At 37.5% G+C, this 22,449-nt stretch overlaps 1 protein-coding gene across 1 annotated transcript in view; it reads left to right on the top strand.

The window, feature by feature from the left end:
• ADAMTSL1 (ADAMTS like 1) overlaps window positions 1-22,449 on the top strand; it is a 508,728-nt gene that overhangs the window by 402,938 nt on the left and 83,341 nt on the right. The window contains exons 15-16 of the mRNA XM_070938587.1: window positions 11,843-12,132; window positions 21,101-21,230. Of these exons, the coding sequence (XP_070794688.1) occupies window positions 11,843-12,132; window positions 21,101-21,230 (420 nt within the window). The remainder of the gene's footprint in view (window positions 1-11,842; window positions 12,133-21,100; window positions 21,231-22,449) is intronic.

The raw sequence follows: 22,449 nt of genomic DNA, 5'->3' as shown, positions 1-22,449 counted from the left end.
GAAAATCCTCTAAATTTGAAATTATATTCCATGGCAGCTTAAATTACCTTCCCAGCATATTTTCTTTTCTGGCGCAGATACAGACTATATCTGGCTTTTCCTAGAGACAGAGGATAGACCATGGCGCTCTTGTTAGTGCCCCTTTGTTCGAATGTCTGAGGGAGAGTCAGAAAATCAAGATGGCGGCCATACCAGTGCAGTCAAAGCTATCCCTCTTTTTAATGCCTGTGATGCCTGCAAAATGGAGCAGTACTTCATTCTTGTACCTGCCATCTTGACTGTTTTTTAAATTATTTTTCAAAAGTGGAATACAAACAACTATAACAGCAGAAAAAAGACAGTAGTGGTTATCCAATGGGAAAAGAATCCATAAACATTGATAGTGATTAAATAAACATAATTAAATGTGGACGGTTAAAGAAAGAAGGAGGAAAGATCCACATAGTAATGCATTTATTATCAAAATAGAATTCACTCAGTTATTAAACGTACCATTCATTTATTTATTAAATTTACATGCCACTCGTCTCACTGTCATGCAACTCTGGGTGGCTTACAATTTGATGAAACAATATTATAAAGATTAAAACAGTAGAACAATAAATATAACATTTAAATGAGCAGAAAAATAGCTAAGATAAGAGAGGAACATACAATGGAGTGGAGGTGAGATCTTTAAATATAGACCCCATAGGTCTATATTAGAAATATACTGCTTCATAATTTTAGAAGATTTTTAAAAACGAATAACACACACCTCTCCTGAACTCATCTCTTATTTTCAGTAAACAACCATTCCATTATGTAAGATTATCATCTTTGCTGAGTCCCAAGCTTGTGAGAGCCCAAGCTCTTTATAAAACGATAACATTTCACATATTAGGAATATAAAACATAACATTTATATGTTTAATTATTACATATCTTTCTGAAGTTCTATTAATACATGCAATGGTTTGAAAGCAAAGCAAAGCTATTGCTGGGAGAACCAAATAATTTACATTAAAGAACCTTTTCATTTCTGACAACTTCGACACAAAAGAACCTTAATGTCCAACTTTTTAAATCATTCCTTGAAAGTCTCTAAAGCAAGCTTTATAATTCAACTGATTTAAGGTATTATTTATTTAGCCCAGGCCAAATAAAGATCTTCCAATAGAAGATCTTCCTTGCTATTCAAAACTTGTTATTTCTTCATTTTGAGATAGCATTACCTCAGGGATCAATATAGCTCAATCTGAGAACCTAGAGAAGGAGACATCGCCCTTTCAGTAAAGTGCATAAGGGCATCCAGCCTTTGTTCTTTCTTATCTGGAGTAGTTTGAGATGACAAAGGATGAAGCATCTTCTCCATTTTGGCAAGACACCATAGTAAAATAATGCTAGAAGATAATACTTGTAACTCAGAGTTGAACTGTGGGATCCTTGGTGCTCGCTGACCTTGGTGGGGTTTTTTACAGACGTTTCATTACCAAACTAGGAAACATCATCAAGGACCTCACATTAAAATAATGCTATGCTTAAATTTTAAGACAGACTATAAAGCGATGGGCATAAATGACTCCTCATTCATCTATCAATATGAGCAATTTTATTCACAGGATTGGAGCAAACTAAAGAGAGGCAACTGCTAAACAAATAATTCCCTCAACACTGTCAAACCAGTTACTAAGTCTGCATTACTATTACTATTAATCTTCTCATTGTTCCTATCATCCATATCCTCCCACTTATGACTGTATGACTGTAACCTTGTTGCTGGTAGCCTTAAGATTTATATTGACTGTTTCCCTATGACTATCATTAAGTGTTGTTCCTTATGATTCTTGACGAATGTGTCTTTTCTTTTATGTACACTGAGAGAGTATGCACCAAGACAAATTCCTTGTGTGTCCAATCACACTTGGCCAATAAAAAATTCTATTCTATTCAACAACCATTAAAAACAGAATCCCACATCATAATCCTGGCTAACCCGTGCATTGCCACTGACTATAAAAGTATCATTTATTATTCTGCCTTCATTGCTGCAGACTGAAAGATAAACTACCGTAGGCCCCTGAAGTACAGGTAGTCCTCGATTTTCAACAGTTTGTTTAGTGACCATTCAAAGTTACAAAGGCACTGAAAAAAGTGATTTATGACTGTTTTTCACACTTATGACCGTTGGCGTATCCCCATGGTCGGGTGATCGAAATTCAGATGCTTGGCAACTGGTTCATATTTATGACAGTCAAAGTGTCCTGGGGTCACGTGACCCCCTTTTGCGACCTTCTGACAAGCAAAGTCAATGGGGAAGCCAGGTTCACTTAACAACCGTATTACTAATTTAACAACTACAGTCATTCACTTAATAACTGTGACAAGAAAGGTTGTAAAATGGGGCAAATTCACTTAACAAATGTTTCACTTAGCAATTGAAATTTTGGGCTCAATTGTGGTCATAAATCAAGGACTACCTGAACATGCCACTCACATAAAATGGTTAATTTCCTCCTACAAAGGGCACCAGGAATCCTGAAACATCCATACCTAGTTCTCCTGCTGGTATATACCTACTAGAATTAAACAAGTGCAAATGTGAACTTTCTTTAGCTTTAAGAAATGTATGCTGCAGTAATAAGAAGTTACAGTTCCTTTGAAAAATAGATTCATGGCATCTTTGAAACAAGAGAAATATTTTCATGTCATCAAAAGTAACTCTGACACCAAAAAGCTGGCATGGCAGGCATAAAATCCTGAGTTGTTATGAAAGTGGGCCAAAGTACTCCTCGGGAGAATAATTATGCATGCATATTTTTATAAGTAAGGATATAAATATTAAGTTCAAGTTATTCTTTCTTTTGTATATTTCCTATATTTCATTTATAACAGAAGTTCCGGATAGACAATTGAATCTATATTTATTTTCATTTGGCAGTCTGGTTTATGAGTTCTTGCCACTTGTTCTCCATTATTAAACTGTTTTTCTAATTCTGTATTTAGCCAACTAATTACCCTTCGACATGCAATGGGAATTTAGCACTGTCAACATATGTCAAATAGAGACCATATTGCTTACATTGGAAAAGGATTATTTGAATCCTTCCCTTATTTCAGCAGAACAAGTTAGTTCTGCATGCTGAAAATAAATGCAGACATTCTGTTACTGAAGGACCAAGGGACCTTGGGTGCTTTAGATGTTGGTCTCTGATTCTGACCAGCCCCAATCTCAGTCTCCCATGATGGGAGCTGCAGACAAGCAACATCTGGCGGCAACAGATGCCAGCTGGAGTCCCATCCCTTTGTAGGAAGGGAAACATTGTCTTGTCATATCTCCAGGAATACTGTATGCTTATCCAACACGTCACAGTCAGTTAGAAACCAGAAATTTTAGTTTCCCTTTCTGATGTTAGGGTAGCCTCTTTCCTTCATCCTGGCTGTAAAAAAAATATCAAGCTAACTTTTTGAATAACCTGTTTGAACAAACCTGCTTAGGAACATGCTAAAAGAATATAATTCTGATGGTGAGAGTTCCTCATTGTGCAGCTAGGAAGTGGAAAATTAGTGCCAACAAAAAATTTTCTTCAGTAACTTAACTGCACAGTAGGGAACAATTTAATCTAAACTGCATCCTTCCTAGTGTGCTGTCATGAAATATTTAATTTTTCACTGCATTAATTTTCAAAAATTTATACCCTAAATAGTCGTCAAACATATCACTGGAAAGGAAAATGATTACTAGCCATTTTTAGTTTATATGTAAACTATTTTATTGCACAGTTCTAAACTCATAAAAGCAGTGCAACTCCTAAAACCTTACCTGACTGGGTCCTAGGAAATTTTACATTGGTTAGATGTTTTTGAATACTGTCCTCTAAATCAAGACTAGATGTAAGCACGCTTTTTTTTTACAGATTAAATGCTCATTCTCACAAACTACCTACTTTTCTTAAGAGGAGTAGATGTACAGTCTATAAATGTAGAAGTCCTAGATCAGTGATGGGGAACCTATGGCTCGCGTGCCGGAAGTGGCAAGCAGAGCCATCTTTCTGGGCACACCAGCAGTCACCCGTTGCTGCACATGCGCTGGCCAGCTGGTCTTTGCGCATGCGGTCATGCCAGAAACCGGAAGAGCAGCTCCCTGGCGCGCATGTGTGTGCCAGGAAGCTGAGCTTCCTGTTTCCGGCGGACACATACACACCAGCCAGCTGGTCTTCGTGCGTTCATGTGTGCCAGAAATCAGAAGACCAGGTAACTGGCACCTGCAAGAAACCACAAGCTCAGCTTCCCGGAGCATGCATGCACCCCAGGAAATTGCTCTTCCAGTTTCTAGCACTCCTGCGCGTGTGTGCAGGGGAGCTGTTCTTCCAGTCTCTGGCGCTCCCCTCCCCATCTGCGGTCCTGTTTTGGCACTCGGTGCCGAAAAGGTTCACAAACACTGTCCTAGATCCTCATAGTGGTGAGACAGATATCGCAGATGTGATGTTCACAAAAAGAAGTGACTTTCAATCAGCGGTGAAATGCTCCCAGTTCGGGCGATCTGGTAGCGATTGTGGCAGGTGGTTCGGACAACCGGTAGTAATGGGGCCCGAGGCTCCGCCCACCCACCCAGGTGTGTTTTTTACCCTCTGCGCGTGCGCAGAAGGTTTTGTGCATGCACAGAGGGTCTGCACGCGCAAGTGACACGTGGGCGCACTTCCAAACCAGTAAGGAAGGTAAGTAGATTTCACCCCTGCTTTCAATCATACACTTAAACCTGCCATCTTGAATTGTAACTAGTTGTTATTATTTATCTGGAATATAAGAAAATGCATTTGAGAAATTAAGAAAACAGGAACTTCAATCACTACTAAAATCATGTTACTGTTTACATTATTTTTTATATTTAAGTGTATATTTTTCTTGTGCTTTCTGCTGCTTTTTATTCAGAGATGATGTTACAAACTAACTAACTAAATAAATAAATAAATAAACTAATTGCCCATGGTTGTTATCTCTTGTCCACTGAAACAAGTAAGGAAACAAACAAATTTTCATCAAAATATAAACTTCCGGTTTGCGAGCCTCGGCGACGGCGGTGTTTCTTTAAAGACCGCCAGCCCCGCCGCCTGTAGAGCCGCCCCGCGATCGAGGAGCGGCTCGAAAACTCCAAAATCTTGAAGATTGAAGGAGAAGAGATAGCAGGGTACAGGTTGAGCCCCTGTAACCCCCCAGGGAACTGTTTCTGGGGAGGAAACAGGCGGGGCTCCCTTCCAACCTGCTGAAACTCCGGGCGGCGTGGGACGTTTCTGCTAATTAGCAGAACAAGCCGGCAGCAGCAAACTCTTAAAGCGAAAGGAACTAATTTTAACAAACAACGGAAATATCAACTTGAATCCAGAAACTTGAAAGCTGCAAGTATCAGTGCTTTGTTGACTTTCTAATTTAAAAGAGAAAGTGAGTGAGTGAAAGTGATTTGAAAAAAAATGGCACCCAGCATTTGAGTTAACGAGCTAATGAAAGTGGATTTGTGAAGCCTTCCTGCTTTGTTACAAAGTTATAAAGCTGCTACAAAGTTGCTCTATCTAAAGAAAAAATTTCTTTTTCTAAAATTTGACTTTGTTTTACTTCAGCTTCACTTGATTAAATCTGGGGGACTTTTTTAGAAGCTTTTGTGGAAGAGGGAAAGGAAAAAGAACTTCCCTCTTTAGAAAAATTAGCTTACGTGGCACAATGGCTTCAAAGAAGCAGGAAGGGAAGGCATCAGGGGGGGGATCCCCCACACATAAACATCAAACGCAACTTCCCCCTGCTCAACAGTTACAAACTCAGAAAAAAGAAATTGATGTGGGAGATTTAAAAGACTTTATTTCTAAAACTTTGGATGAAAAATTTCAAGAATCTCAACAGGAAATAGATCATAAACTTCAAAAATCACATGAGGAATTTCTGCAGGAAATTAATGAAGTTAAAGATATGGTGAAGCAGAATCAAAATATGGTGACCAAAAAAATATCAGAAGTGGCGTCTGGCCTGGCAAATTTTATTGGGAAAGTTGATTTTAAAGTTGAAGAACTCAAATTGGAAGTTAATGTTAGGATGAAAGATAATGACTATAAAATTGAAGAAGCTGATAATAAAATGCAGAGAATTGAAGATGAGATTGTCATGATACAATTCCGGGCGATGGAATTTGCCATACGGCTTCGGGGAATTCGAGAGGAGGAGAGACAGGACTTGAGACAAGTTTGCTCTGAAGCCTTGGCTAAGATCTTACAAGTTAACCCTGATCTGGTATTTCACAAAATAGATAAAATCTACAGAGTGAACTCTTGGGTGGCCAGACAAAGACAACTGCCTAGAGATGTGGTCATATATTTTACTGAGAGAGAAATTAGAAATGAAATCCTCCAAAAATCTTTTCACACCTCTGTACAAGTGGGGGGCTCACGACTTGTAATTTTTAAAGAATTACCTCCTAAAATGCTGAAAGCTAGAAAAGAATTTGGTTTTCTTGTTAAGGAATTGAAAGACTTACAGATACCCTTCCGGTGGGACGCGCCAGCTGGGATAATTTTTAGATATAAGGGAGAAGGATATCGATTGAATACTGTGGAGAAGGCACAACATTTTTATAGTACTATTCTTAAGGAAAGAACACCATCTCCACGTACATCTACAGTTTTGGAGATTAAGGAGAGTGAAGAGAGGCAATTGGAAGAACAGCCTAAGCAGGAATTAGAAAATGTGCAAGGTGCAGAAGGAGGTTTTCTGAGTGAGCCCTTGCTGGATTCTTCTCCAATTTTGGATTTGATTCAGTTGACTGAAGTTAAAGATCAACGTATAACTAGAGCTCAATCCAAATTACTTAAACAAAAGCAACAACAACAACAGGAAAGACAAGACAAGAAGGCAGCAAAGAGTACCCCACAAGAGAGTGGAGCTATGGGAGGAGCAAGATCGAAGCTCTTGGATGAACTTCAAATATTTTGCTCTGCGCTCCAGAAACAGGCCGATGACCCTTAAGTGTTTATCTTGGAATGTTAATGGGTTGAATTCAGCACAGAAAAGGAAGAAACTATTTACATATTTGAAACAATTTAATAATGATATAATATGTTTACAAGAAACGCATATTACAACTCAAGATCAGAAATATCTGATAAATTCAAAATTAGGAGTACATTATATATCTTCAACTTCGCAGAAAAAGAATGGTGTGGTTATTTATGTAAATAAAAAATTAACAGCAAAAGTTATAGAAGTAGATCAAGATGGTAGGTTTGTAGCAATTGAATTGCTTACAGCAAATGGTCAAATTCTTTTGATTGGAATTTATGCTCCCAACCAACAACAGGATTGTTTTTACAAGATGTTACATACTAAAATAGTGCAATGGTTCTATAGATCTATCTTATTTATGGGAGATTGGAATGGAGTAATTGATTCTAAATTAGACAAAAAGAGCTTGGCAAAGTCTAGAATTAGACTACCGCAGACTTTTTTTGATTTGAAAGAAGATATGGAACTAAAAGATGTTTGGAGAATACATAATCCAAATGAATTGGATTACACTTTCTTTTCCGATAGACATAGATCCTTTTCTAGGATTGATTTTATCCTGTTGTCAAATGATCTACTTATTAAGACAAAAAGAACAAAGATTTTTCCAAGAACTTTGACTGACCATAGCCCTGTATGGATAGAAATTGAGATGGATAAGGTTGAGAGACGTTCTTGGAGATTAAATGAGAATTTGTTTAGATATGAAAAAAATACAATAGAACTTAAAAAGCATTTGAAAGAATTTTTTGAGATAAATTTGAATAAAGGTACCCCAATTGAAATTGTTTGGGACGCTAGTAAAGCTTATATGAGAGGGGTACTTATCTACATGAATTCTAAACATAGACTGTTCCGACAAAAGAAAAGATCTGAGTTGGAAATGGAAATAAAGAATAAGGAACAATTACTTATTAAAAACCCAGCAGATGAAAAAATACGAAGTGCTATAAAACTTTTGAAAGACCAATTTCAAATGCTTATGGCGGAACAAGTTGCAACAAGTTTACAATACGCGAAGCATAATACATTTTGCAATGCCAATAAACCGGGCAGATGGTTGGCTTATACACTGAGGAAAAAACAAAGTATACGGACTATTGATAGTATTAACATTGGAGGGAAAGAAATTTTTCAACAAAAATTAATTAAAGAAGCTTTTGTGGATTATTATACTAAATTATATGCCAAAGAAGAGGTGCAGAATGGACTTATAGAAAAATATTTAAAGGATAAGAGAGTTACAAAAATTACTGATCAACAAAAGGAAAGAATGAATTATCCTATAACAGAGGAGGAGATAATAGCAGCAATTAAGCAGTTAAAAACAGCCAAAGCTCCTGGCACGGATGGTTTGACTGCAGTGTATTACAAAACTTTACAAGCTGAAATGGTGGAACAACTTAGAGACTTATTTTGCAATATTCAACAAGGGGGTAAAATACCCCCATCTTGGACAACTGCTTATATATCTCTGATACCAAAGGAACAAGTTGGTCCTAAAAAACCAGAGAACTACAGACCAATATCTCTTTTGAACACAGACTATAAAATTTATGCGAAGGTATTAGCCAACAGGTTGATGCCAGTAATCCAAAAAGTAATTCATGAGGACCAAGCGGGATTTATTGAGGGCAGATATATGAAGGATAATGTAAGGCAAGTAATAGACTTATTGGAATATCTTGATAAGAATAAACAGATTTCTGCAGTGCTGGTTTTTTTGGATGCGGAGAAAGCCTTTGATAGAGTGGATTGGAACTTTCTACTAAAGACTTTAAAAAAGTTGGGCTTTGGGGACCAATTTATACAGTCGATCTCAGCAATTTATCAAGAGCAAAAAGCACAGATTATTATTAATGGAAGTTTGACGACAGAGTTTAAAATTGAAAAAGGAACAAGACAGGGATGTCCGTTGTCCCCACTTTTATTTATATTAACATTGGAAGTCTTGCTAAATACAATACGGGACTCAAAAATTTTGAAAGGTATAGTGATAAGGCAAGAGGATTATAGAATAAAGGCATTTGCAGATGATCTGGTTGTTACCCTATCACAACCAATGGAATCAATAATCCTGATGAACGACATTATACAAGACTATGGTAGAGTTTCAGGTTTTAAACTGAACTCAAAAAAGACTAAAATGATAGTTAAGAATATGACACAAGATCGTAAACACGAGCTTGAAAGGAGGGCAGGTTTTGAAATTGTACCTAAGGTAAAATATCTTGGAATTCAGGTTGCAGAATCAAATATGAAATTGTTTCAAAATAATTATGAGGTGTTGTGGCGAGAGGTTCAGAAAGACATGGAGACTTGGAAAAAGCTGCAACTGTCTTTACTTGGAAGAATAGCAGCAGTTAAGATGAATATTTTGCCAAGATTTCTGTTTTTGTTCCAAATGATTCCGGTGCTTAAAAGTGACAAACAACTGAAAGTCTGGCAGTCTGGTGTGAATAAGTTTGTCTGGAACGAGAAAAAGCCGAGAGTGAAATTGAAAATTATGCAAGATGTTCCAGAAAGAGGAGGCCTTAAACTCCCAAACCTACAGTTATATTATGATGCAGCAGCTTTAACTTTAACAAGTGACTGGTTTGGAAATAAAAAGGCTGGAATATTGAATGCAGAAAGTTTTGATCTTGAATTTGGATGGCATGCTTACTTATTCTATGAAAATAAAGTGGATAAAGTATTTAAAAGTCATATACTTAGAGACTCCTTGATGAAAGTTTGGAAGAAGCACCGACTCAAATGGGATTATAAAATACCGCTATGGCTGGATCTTGGTCATACCTTGTGGAATACAAATATAATGTCACTCGGGGGGTTTTTATATAAAGAGGTTCTTTTTACAGATGCGGGCAGATGGCAGCTGAAGACATTGCAGACACTGTTGGACGAAGGGATTAATTTAACCTGGTTACAATATAATCAATTACAAATGAGATGGAAAGAGGACCAAAAAACTGGTATTATGTTGCATGAGGAAGAATTGGTTAGACATATAAGAGAGAAAGGTCCAATGCATATTAAAAGGCTTTATAATGTTTTGTTAGAAAGAGATTCAGAAACGGAATTAGTTAAAGATTGTATGATTAAGTGGGCACAGAATTTTGAAGAACCAGTGATGCTGGAAACTTGGGAAAAAATTTGGGTTCAGAATGTTAAATTTACACAGTCGCAAAACCTGAGAGAAAATTTTTATAAAATGTTTTATAGATGGCATTTAGATCCTAAAAAGTTGTCATGTATGTACCCTAATGTTCAGCCAAAATGTTGGAGATGCGAATGTTTGGATGCTACGTATTATCATGTATGGTGGACCTGTAGGAAAGTTAAGGCTTTTTGGATAAAAATTTGGTGGGTCATGCAGAATGTTTTGAAGAAAAAAATTCAATTTTCTCCACAATTGTTTTTATTGGGTATAGTTAAGGGTTTTACACGGGGTGAAATAAAACTAATATTGTATATGATAACAGCAGCAAGATTGTTGATAGGTAAATACTGGAAGAATGAAGCTTTGCCTACTATCGAGGAATGGACTTTGAAGATGGCCAGTTTTGCAGAGATGGCGAAGATCTCAGCGTATTTAAAAGATTGTTCACAAGAGACTTATGAATGGGAATGGAAAAGGTGGATAGAATATGTTCAGAACAAATACCAAACTAGAAAGTATCAAATAGCTTTTATTTGAAAATAATGTATTAGAAATATTTTAACGTAAAGAGACAAAGAGGAAAAATTATATAGGGGGAGGGATGGGTTCAGGTTTATTTATTAGTGTTATTAGTTATGAGTATGTAATAGGGAAGTCTGGGGGGGGAGGGTTAGGGAGGGTTAGGGAGGATGGGAAGTTTGGGGAGGGTGGTGGGGGGGTGAAAAAAGGGGTGAAAATGTAATTGTAAAACTTTTGCAATAAAAAAAAAAAATATATATATACTCTTTTACTTTTGACTTCTCCATTCTCCTTGTCATTATTTGCTCATAATTTTAAACATCTTCTACAGTCTGTTCTAGAGAATTTAAAAGTTAAAACTAAACCTTTAAAATCGTGTTAGCAATAGAACTTTCAATTCTGTTTTACACTTGTTTAATATTTCAGTTTTTTAATTTATTGTATCGTCGCTATGTGCTTTGTTATTTATGTTGTATTCCGTCTTGGTGACATTTATAGATGAGGTAAATACTGTAAGTTATATAATCAGATAAACATTCCAAAATTCAAAATTCTGCTTATCACACAAGCATTTTAAAATGTGAACTTTATCTCCATTCAAGAGCATTTAGCTATAGAAAATGGTATTAACGCATCCCAGCTGGACTCATTTGGTGTGGGCAGCTTATCCTTAAGGCATCTTTCTATGCTCAAATGTAAAAATATAGGTGGCCCTAAAACCTCTTCAGGAGCAGACTTTAGAATAAAGATTGTGCTCTATGGTTAATATGAACTATGGATCCTGAATCCATGGACAGGCACTTCTGTAGTTGTCCCAAAGGTGCTTTTTCAAGACGCAACTGGACTTTCTGGTTTTTCTCTGAAGATGTTTCGCTTCTCGTCCAAGAAGTTTCTTCTTCAGCTGAAGAAGCTTCTTGGATGAAAAGCAAAATGTCTTCAAAGAAAAACCAGAAAGTCCAGTTGCCTCTTGAAAAAGCACCTTTGGGACAACCATGATCTGGATGACTGAGAATCTCCATAGACGACTTCTTTAGTTGCATCACTTGAGAGGGGCAATGAATGATCTGAGTGTGTCTGTGCAGCCTTTAGATTGCTCTTATGTTCTGTCTTTCTCTTCTCACAATGGTTTCACCACCACAGGTTTATTCCTGAGGACTGGTCTGCCTGCAGTGTGACCTGTGGAGTGGGCGTCCAGATGCGACTGGTGAAGTGCCAGGTGCTGCTATCCTTCTCTCAGTCTGTGGCAGATTTGCCCATTGATGAATGTGAAGGACCTAAACCAGTGTCCGAACGAGCTTGCTACGGTGGTCCATGCAATGGAGAAACTGGTGAAGAGACTGATCTGCTCTTTAGGGGCTCACAAGATTTTGATGAACTTTATGATTGGGAATATGAAGGCTTCACTGAATGTTCTGAGGCTTGTGGTGGAGGTGAGTTCCATTTGCAATTTCTCTCGTTTCTTTGTTTCTTATATACTGGATTGTGGAAATAATGTACTTGGGTCCAGATTTTTTTTTTTTTTTTACATTTAGACTTCATTAAAATCAGTTGTGTCTGCCGGATCCAACTAATATACCCAGAATCCATCTCAAAGTTAGAGGCTTTAGATTTCAAACTATTTAACAAAATAATAGAATAACAGCACAACAGGGTTGGAAGAGACCTTGGAGGTTTTCTAGTCCAACCCCTGGACTAACAGGAAATAGCAGGAAACCATATACCATTTCAGACAGATGTTTGTCCAATCTCTTCTTAAAAATCTGACCCACTGCTCGAGACAAGTCATTCCACTGATTGATTCAACTGTCAGGAAATGTATCCTTAGTTCTATGTTGGTTCTCTCCTTGATTAGTGTCCATGCATTGCTTCTTATTCACTTGTCTTATTTTAATTGAATTTGCTAGAAAATGGTAGGAAGGCTCGATTAACATCTAGCATATATGATGTGTTGGTAATTCCCTAAATCCAATCTAGATTCTTTCTATTCACCGAAAAGTAAAGATTCAGTCAAAGGTAAAATCTTACGTTAGTGGTGGTGGTATTTAACAAAGGATTTTCTGTTGCTAAGTGAGACAGTTGTTAAATGAATTTTGCCCCATTTTGTGACCTTTCTTGCCACAGTTGTTAAGTGAATCACTGCAGTTGTTAAGTTAGTAACACAGTTGTTAAGTAATTCTGGCTTCTCCATTGACTTTGCTTGTCAGAAGGTCGCAGAAGACGATCACATAACTCCGGGACACTGCAACCATCATAAATATGAATCAGTTGCCAAGTGCCAGAATTCTAATCACACGGGCATGTGGATCCTGCAAGAGTCATAAGGGTGAAAATCAGTCCTAAATTACTTTTTTCAGTGCCATTGTAACTTCAGTCACTCAACAAATGTTTGTAAGTCAAGGTCTACTTGTATTTAGAGTACTGTTTCTCCTGTTTCTCCTTCATTCCTTAGTTGCTTACTGTTTATTTGGGTTTTGCTCATAGAGTTTCACTGTGTATCTCTCTTATATCACAGAGAAAACTATGATACGGCCTGCAGAAAATGTTCATGGTTTGGTTGTCAGGTAGAAAACCAAGAATATTCCTTAATGGTGATGTTCCATTTAGGGGCACCACAGATTCTTGAGTCAACTGGCAAAGGGATGGAAATCCCTTGGGGTTCTCCATGGCCTACGCACTTTTCATAGATTACAGCCACCACGCAAAGTTACTGCAACACAGAGATTTCCATCAGCTTCACCAAAATAGTCACAATGCGAGAAATCAGCCGTCAGTCTTCTTGTGGAAAAAGAAAAAGTGGCTTTGGAGAAGAACGATTGGAAACGAGGTCCAGATGTAAAACCCTTTTGAATTGAGAAGGTATCAAAATTCGCAGCTGGGGTCTTTCATATGACTTATATAGTAGCCTGCTTGTTTACATTTCCTGCTGACCACTTACATTTGGGGCAGAGAATCATGTTTTTGGAGAGAAAGGCTAAGGCAGGAAGCGTCGGGTGTCATTTACTTTACATTGCCTGACGTCTGCCTCCCTCATAAGCAGAGACATATGGATCTCAAACACCTACGGCTCTTGCCTGTGTATTTCTTTTTCCTGGATCTGTTTGGCGACTCAGCTGGTTTTGATAGCTTATCCCACCAAATGATATTAGCTTGGATTTAAAGGGGAGAGGGAAAAAAAACTTATGACAGAAATAGCTAAGGAAACCACTGCCTGGAGCTAATAAACTTGGCACTTAAAGGAAAAGTCAAGGAGTATCACCATTAGTGCCTGTTATGAGAATTGCTTGATATACATTGTGTCCAATCCAAATGCCATTATTTTGGTATACTTGTTTATGGAGTGCTACGCACCTAACAATTCTAATCCTTAACTTCCTTAATTTCTCTGAAATGCTTACCTTCTTTTCCTTGTTGGAAGCTGAGATTTGCCATACAAAAGTTATGTTTACATAATAAGCGGTAGCATTTCAAAGGCTAGGGATGCATTCTGTATAATAGGATGTATAATAGGAAAATTGTTAAGGATATTGTTGTGTTACTAACCAGCAGAGTAAGTGCACAGAGAAACGGTACTGAGAGCAATGAATACAATACATACAAACTGGTTTAACAAAGCTTTTACTTTGTAGTGAAAAGTCTGTAGTGCATAGTCTTTTAGTCAATCCAAGTCTTTAGCCATTCAAATCAATCCGAAGTTACAGATATCTTCTTGTCAGACAAACAGCAGTTGGTAATAAACAGCAATTCAACGCTGGTAACAAATCACGATGGTAGCAGATCCATCCACGTTTTCACACACGACACTAACAGTTCCAATCAACAGTTCCAGTCAAGCAGCAAGTCAAGCAATGATGAGAGCAAGTCCAACAATGACTATAGCTTGGCTTCCTTCTTATATACAGTTTACACTAGTAATTATCCACTTAAGGTAAGTGAAGTCAGCAGTGCAATGACTCAACAGTACAATTATGATAATTGAAGTCATTAGTCATTACAATGATAATTCAGTCAGCAGTCATTAGTCATTACAATGACTCAGCAGTACATCTTAGAGTTACAGAATACATTTAAAGTTATAGAACACATATATTGCCTGGACAACTTGTTAGGTTTATACCATATCCTAACAAAAATCTTACAGAGTGAACTTTTTCAGACAGTTCATCCAATTTCCTACCCACAATAAGATGTGGCTTTTCTTTCCTAGTTGGTTCTGAGATACAGTTAAGAAAACAGCTTTTTAAAGCTTTAATCTTCAGTATATCACAGTAGTAACTGGACTTGCAGTCTTACCGAACCACAGAACAGGTGGCAGTTCTGTGGATCCAGGGCAGCTTCCCTATTACAGGTATCCCCCAATTTACGAACACAATTGAGACCCGAATTTACGTTGCTGAGTAAGACAGTTGTTAAGTGAGTCACATTTGTTTTTACAACTGTTTTTGCCATGGTTAGCAATAGTAATAGCACTTAGACTTATATACTGCTTCACAATGCTTTAGAGCCCTCTCTGAGTGGTTTACAGTGTCAGCATATTGCCCCCAACAATCTGGGTCCTCATTTTATCGACCTCGGAAGGATGGAAAGCTCAATCAACCTTGAGCTAATCAGGATTGAACTGCCAAACTGCAGGCAGCCAGCAAGTAGCCTGCAGTACCACATTCTAACCAGTGGTGGGTTCCAACCGATGTTACTACCGGTTCTCTTTGTGCACACACTTTGCACATGATCGCTGCACACTTGCGAGTTTTGCTCGCACGCGCGCCAAACTTGCGCACTGTGCAAGCACGTTAGGTTTCTGGACAGCTGAGGTGCAGTAATCCACTCTGCCGCGCCTATCAGCTGGGCTAAAAACAAAGAAATAAAGGTTGGAATGAAGCAGGGGCGGGCGGGAGAGCCCAGCTCCCAGTCACAGAGAACCAGTTCGGTGACGTCACATCGTCACCGCTACTGGCTCGGTCAAACCGGGCTGAACCGGGAGCAACCCACCACTGATTCTAACCACTATGCCACCCTGGCTCATTAAGTGAATCACTGGTTGTTAAGTGAACCATGCGTTTTTTAAGCAAATCCAACTTCTCCCATTGACTTTGCTTGTTGCAAGTTGGCTGGGAAGGGTTGCCCACATGACACTGGGATGCTGCAACTGTCACAAATACATGCCAATTGCCAAGCATCCAAATTTGGTCCCCATGACTGTGGGGGGGGGGGAGAGTTGGATGACCTTAAGTGTGAAAACTGATCATATGTCACTTTTTTCAATGCTGTTGTAATTTTGAATGGTTAGTAAACAATAATTGTAAGTTGATCACTAGCTTATGGCCCTCAAACTCAGTGTCAAGTCTAAGTCAAAAGAAATATTGAAATAAGATATGGCAAACAATTTTGTTTGATTGTATCTCCTTGCCTATTGCTAAAAGAAGTACAGAAAAAAATCCAATATCCTTGCACTTTCCAAGTACAGGTAGTCCTTGACTTACGACCTCAATTGAGCCCAGAATTTATGTTGCTAAGTGAGAAATCTGTTAAGTGAGTTTTGCCCCATTTTATGACTTTTCTTGCCACATTGGTTAAGTGAAACACTGCTGTTGTTAAATTAATCACACTGTTTTTAAGTTCCCCATTGACTTTGCTTGTCAGAAGGTCGCAAAAGGGGATGACCCTGGGACACTGCAACCGTCATAAATGTGAGTCAGTTGTCAAGCATCCAAATGTAAATTACGTGATCGTGGGGATGCTGCAACAGTCATAAGTGGGGAAAATGGCCATAAGTCACTTTTTCAGTGCTGTTGTAACTTTGAATAGTCACTAAATGAACTTGTAAGTCGAGGACTACCTGTGAATATGTTTAATTAGCTTGTAGCATAGCTTTGAGCAAAATCAAGCTTTACTTGATTCTCTTGTGAAAATATAATTAGAAACATTCATTTTTTCGTCAAGTTTTACCTCAGTTTGAAGTTTTATGTTCATGAATCCCCGCTCATGTATGTGTCATCCTACTAAATGAAGCATTCATAAATAAACGAAAAGAAAACAAAGACAGAGATTGCGGTGTCAGACCGCGGTCGGGTAGATTGATTAGGAAACTTGGAGATGAAATCAGTATAGAACCATAACAAATTGTAAAACCAGAAAGTCTTATAATGATAAAAGAATAACTTGTTTGATTGCCAGTGGTGTCAACCATCTCATCAGTTAAAGAAGTTAAGATAGGACACTATTTCTCATGCATTGCTATTGCTAGGATCATATCCTATTGTGAAATCTCTGGTTTCAGTCTTCATAACCAATTGTCAATATGCAAATACCGAACACTTAATCTAAGACCCAATTTTAACAGAAATACTTTGATGGTACTGAGTAAAAATAAAGTATTGCCTCTGGGCTTTGCGGCTATGTTTGTATTTATTATCCTTGTTTATAGCACTGCATGTGTTCAGTTCAGTGTCTTACAGTTGTTGGCAAAACAGCTGCCTTCCAGCATGTTTGAAGAAACACTTTCTGTTCACACAATTAAAATGAAATAAATACATTTAAAATAATCTTACATGACAGATAAGTTAATTGTATTTTTTTCTACTCTCCATAGATGAAATATAATAGACACAGAAGTAGACTTTTGCCCTCAAAGGAATAGCAGCCAGAAGGAACTAATTAGTAATTTAGTCTATATTCAGTGGCTACGTCTCCTACCACTGTCATCAAGTATCATGTAACAATTATGTTCTGCTAGTAGATATAAACATTGCAAATCTCATTTGATGGTATATTGAAACTGAATTAAAAGCTACTTAGATTCAAACCATGTCTTACTCTTGTATCATGTGGCATTTTAATTTCCAAATCATAAAGAAAGATTTTTCAAGGGAAGGTAAACTCAGCTTCTATGTTAAAATTATTGATATTTTTTTAAAACTTGAATCTCAAATTGTAAAAGAGCCTTGGTAGTACAAGGGTTTGAGGCACCCTGTTATTAAGCTGCTTAAGACCAGCTGCCTGCAATTACTGCAGGGTTCGAATCTCGCCAAGGCTCAAGGTTGACTCAGCCTTCCATCCTTTCTAAGGTAGGTGAAATGAGGACCCAGTTTGTGGGGGCAATAAGCTGACTTTGTATAAATATACAAAAGGATGAAGGCTATTGCTGAGCACATTGTAAGCCGCCCTGAGTCTTCGGAGAAGGGCGGCATATAAATCAAATAAAAAAAAAAAATTGTAATGAATGATTTTTTTTTTACTCCCAATTCTGAGCAGCTTTTTCTCATTATTTATTATTGCATTGACTTAAAACCATTTTTTCATCCTATTCTTCAGGCAGAAAGTTTTCCACAGAAGCTCACATATAACCAGTGAAAGTAGAACAGTCTTTATTTGCAAACTTACAGCCTACAAGATACAATACAATAAAGGAGGAACAATAAAGAAGGGAGGGGGAAACAAACCAACGTTTGGAGCAAATCATAAATTTAAATAGTATTGTTTAGTTCAAGGAAAAGAGCAACCCTTGTCCTAGAGTTAAAGCTCGACCTAATTAAATAACTTGATTAGGAAAAAATATTTGGCTTCTTTATTATATATTACAGATTTATTTTTTAATTATTTCATATTATGTTTATATTAATGTAAACATAATAAAACAGAAATAATTACTACATTAAATTGTATGAGTTTACATTCTTTAACTTATAAAGTCAAATAATTGGGTTTTTTTTTTTTTTTGGTTCAAGGAGAGGAGCATTCCACCAAGCATTTTTCCTTGCTATGAAATGCTATATATAGCCCTTTTCTGTAATAATGAGAAGCATATTATACAGTATCCATTTGCCAAAAATGCAAATATGACAAAGAACAGGAAACAATTCCAATGCTCTGACTAGTGTTTCCATACATTACACACTTGCAAACATGTGGTTGTAGTATTCATACTTGACTATTTTCAGTGTAAATCTAAACCTGCATTTTAGTGAGCTTTGGTTTATTGTTGTTCCTATTATTTACACGGGGAAGCATTTTTTTTCATATTGATGGGTGAATACATAGAACTCTCACCAATAGGTTGCTGTTAAATCACAATTTATGCATTAGAACTTTTTCTGTTCATGGCAAATTCCTGTTTATTAATTCATAAACTTGTTCTGTTTTGACATCTGTCAGTGATAAAACTCCATTGAAATCCCATTTGTAATGTCTGTTTTCTACACAATGTGAATTCATGTGTGCATTGTATCACAAAATACTCATTTGCCTGAATTTTATATCCATGTCTATGTATTTTTGAGCCAAAAAATTAAGTCATGAGCAAATGATTATAAAGCATTGTATGTCTTTGTGGGGATACTGCAAAATCACGTTAGCATGGAATAAACCAAAATATGTCAGGCTTAACAGCTCTGAGAATTTTCTCTCTTTTTTTGCTAAAATGCGATGTTGTTTTGAGGAACAATGCTTTGACCCATCACAACAAAAAGGCATGTTTGTTTTAAACTTTGGCTTAAAAAATAAGTCACTGTGTTGTCTATTCTTCGTAAATGAGCGTGTTATGTTTTCTCATTCAACAACGTTTTTTCAAGCTTGCTAGTTGGTTTTATAAACATTCTGTCATCTTCAAAAGATTTTGATGCTTCAATGAATTGAAGCACTGTGCAGCTTCTTCTCCTTCTATACTCTTTTTTTTATCTCTGCAGTAGAGGCAATGGCAAAGGTTTAACCCAAGCTAAACATCACCATTCAAGTAAATCTTGAAATTATAGTCAGATGACCTTTGAACAGGGTGTCCAGACTGCAAAGACCATTCCCGTGCATTGTAGCATTTGGTTTCCTAAGGCCTGGGCAGGCTGTTTATTCCAGCACTAGAAATCAGAGGTGGGTTTCAGCAGGTTCTGACCAGTTCTGGAGAACCGGTAGCAGAAATTTTGAGCAGTTCAGAGAACCGGTAGTAAAAATTCTGACTGGCCCTGCCCCCATCTATTCTCTGCCTCCCAAGTCTCAGCTGATTGGGAGGAAATGGGGATTTTGCAGTAACCTTCCTCTGGAGTGGGGTGGGAATGGAGATTTTACAACATCCTTCCCCTGCCACACCCACCAAGCCACGCCCACCAAGCCATGCCACGCCCACCAAGCCGCACCCACAGAACCGGTAGTAAAAAAAATTGAAACCCACCACTGCTAGAAACTATCATGAAAACACTGGTGGGCGGCAGTGAATTCGCATATTTTTGCTCCCCTTAATTAGTATGTCCTAATGTTGGAGATTGGAGGTTGTATTTGAAGTCTGTTAAGAAATTACCAGAGGATACAGTGCTCTTGTCTTGTAATAAATGTTTTATCTTGAAGTGTCGAAATGTTCAAAGTGTGCTGGAAGATCATAGAGGGTGAAGGAAACAGAATTATGGGTCAAGTTTTCTTTTTTTTAACCTTTCTTTTTATTTATGAAATTACATTGCGCATTGGGAGTGGATTTTTTTAAGGCAGTCTTCGGTGTCACACACTGGAAGCATGTGTAATTTGTTTTTACATAAAAGGTTATGTCAGAAGAAATGACAGCAAACTGAAAAGTATCTTGAAGATGAGCTCTATAAAATTCAGCTAAGCTTAGGTTTCATCTCATTATGAGGTCTGCTCCGTGTTCATGTAGATAGCGTGCAACCCTGATCTCTCTCTGCAACGCTTTTTTAGCTAGAGTTTTTAAAAAATATCTGTAAATTTTTGGAGACAAATTGAAACGAAGCCTTAAGGGTTTCAGAAAACACTGGATTAATCAGTTTTCTATGCCATTTTACAAATATATTCATAGCTCTAGTTGGAATAAGACCCTCAAGCTGATTCAAACTCACTAAAACCCAATAAACTTGTGCTTTCTATTTATCGGCTCTTTAGGACTTCTAAATCTTTGTTCCACTTCTGTAGACCCAGAACACTCAATTAGAATGATATACTGTATGCTCTGCTATCTAAAAGGGTGGTTTTGATTCAGTGCTGGATTTCACTTTAGAACAATAAACGTTAAATGTGCATTTCCTTTAGCTGCAGGCAATAGGGTTGCATCACTCTATTTCTTCCTAGAAAAATAAAAATAAAACAGCTACTGCATCTAACCAATAAAAAAAAAAGGAAGATATTTTTCAGTTGTCTAGAAGACCTATTGTGCATCTGCCATGTGGCGTTACATTTCCACTTGTAAGTCACTATGCTCCTCTGTGGGTAGTAGCCATGTGTGATGCTGCCCTATTGACAGTAGAGAGTATCAGATTGCTTTCCCAAAGGCACCAAGCTCCCAAGCTGGCTGCTCCAAAGGATCTCTTGTTTTAGTATCATGTCTGCAGTTCTCTTTGCTGACTCTGTACTTGGAATGCAGCCGGCAGGATTTTAAACATTAATTTGATTTAATTTGGTTTGTGTGTCCAGGTGTCCAGGAGGCTGTAGTGACTTGCCTGAATAAACAGACCAGAGAATTTGCAGATGAAAATCTGTGTGTGAGCAGTCGGCGCCCCCCACAGTTGCTGAGATCTTGTAACCTGGAACCTTGTCCCCCAAGGTAGGCTGCTGTTTGCTCTTTGCTTCTCCTTCCTATGTGTCCTCACTCAGCGCCTTGAGAAGTCATCTGCACTTTGCCACGTTGTATTTGAAAGGGAGAAATTTAACACAATTGGGAACATATTTCCTGGCACCCAGCACAAAATAACTGCACTGATTTAAAGTGAATTATTTTCCTATCCACTTTATTATATTCAGGGTTATTTCTAGGACAGTATGTGTGTAAGTAATTCCACTCTACAATGGAATTCAAGATGTTCCCGATGTCTGTTCTGTTTGTTCTGTTATTTTCCAGGCTATTTGCCCATACCTGGATTGGTGTGAATGGCAACAGTCAGCTGTCAGAAGTTGCAAGGAAAATGAATTTGTTCAAGTACTTTATGTGGAACTGAACACTTTTTAACGTATCAAATTGAATTGGAATGACTACGCTCAAGGGTTTTCTGATTTGCTTAGTTTTTGTCTTATACCTTAAAGTTTCTCAACCCTACAATTACTAATCTGGTCATTTGTAGGGCTCCAGATTAGCAAAAATTGATTTAGGTTAATCTTGTCATCTGCGACAGTTTGTAAAAACATTTGATACATGAGTTCATAAGGAACATCAATAAAGAAGCTGTAATCATTTTTCACTTCAGTTTATATTTCCTGATGGTCATTCTTCAGCTTTAAAGCACACTAAAGATGATTTTAGAAACCAAGAAGACTTACTTCAGAGAAAGCGGTCAGCAGATTACCATTTTAAAATAGTTTTGACATAGTCACTACCAGTAATACCTTGGTAAAAAGGCAATTTTTACTTAAAAGTGATTCTATCCCTTTTGCTTTTCTCATTAAATTGTCAAAATCATTTTAAATGTAAATGATGCTTTGAAGAGAGTATGCAGAAATGAACAGACTATATGGCCTTTTGAAAAGAGGAATCTTCCTAATAAATCTTAGATTCTACAATAAGAACATGTAGTGTCAACACTGTTTAGCAACATTCAGACATACGGGGATGGTTTGCTTCTACCTTGTGTTTGTATGCTAAGTGTGGGTGTGGGTTGCAGAAGGAAGGAAGAGAAGTAAGTAAGGAATAAAACCCAGATGGATGGAAATAAAAGAAATTCCAGGCAAATTCAGTAGCTTTGCTCTTAAGATAGTTTCAAAGCTAAGCATTTATTTTTGTGCAAATAACTGAATGGTAATAGGTGCACACTAGGTGGGGAAAATTTCAG

Source organism: Pituophis catenifer, unplaced genomic scaffold (assembly GCF_029215685.1).
Source record: "Pituophis catenifer annectens isolate HBS135680 unplaced genomic scaffold, rPitCat1.0.hap2 SCAF_2, whole genome shotgun sequence".
NCBI classification, from domain to species: Eukaryota; Metazoa; Chordata; class Lepidosauria; order Squamata; family Colubridae; genus Pituophis; species Pituophis catenifer.
This window is presented reverse-complemented; position numbering and strand designations above follow the sequence as displayed.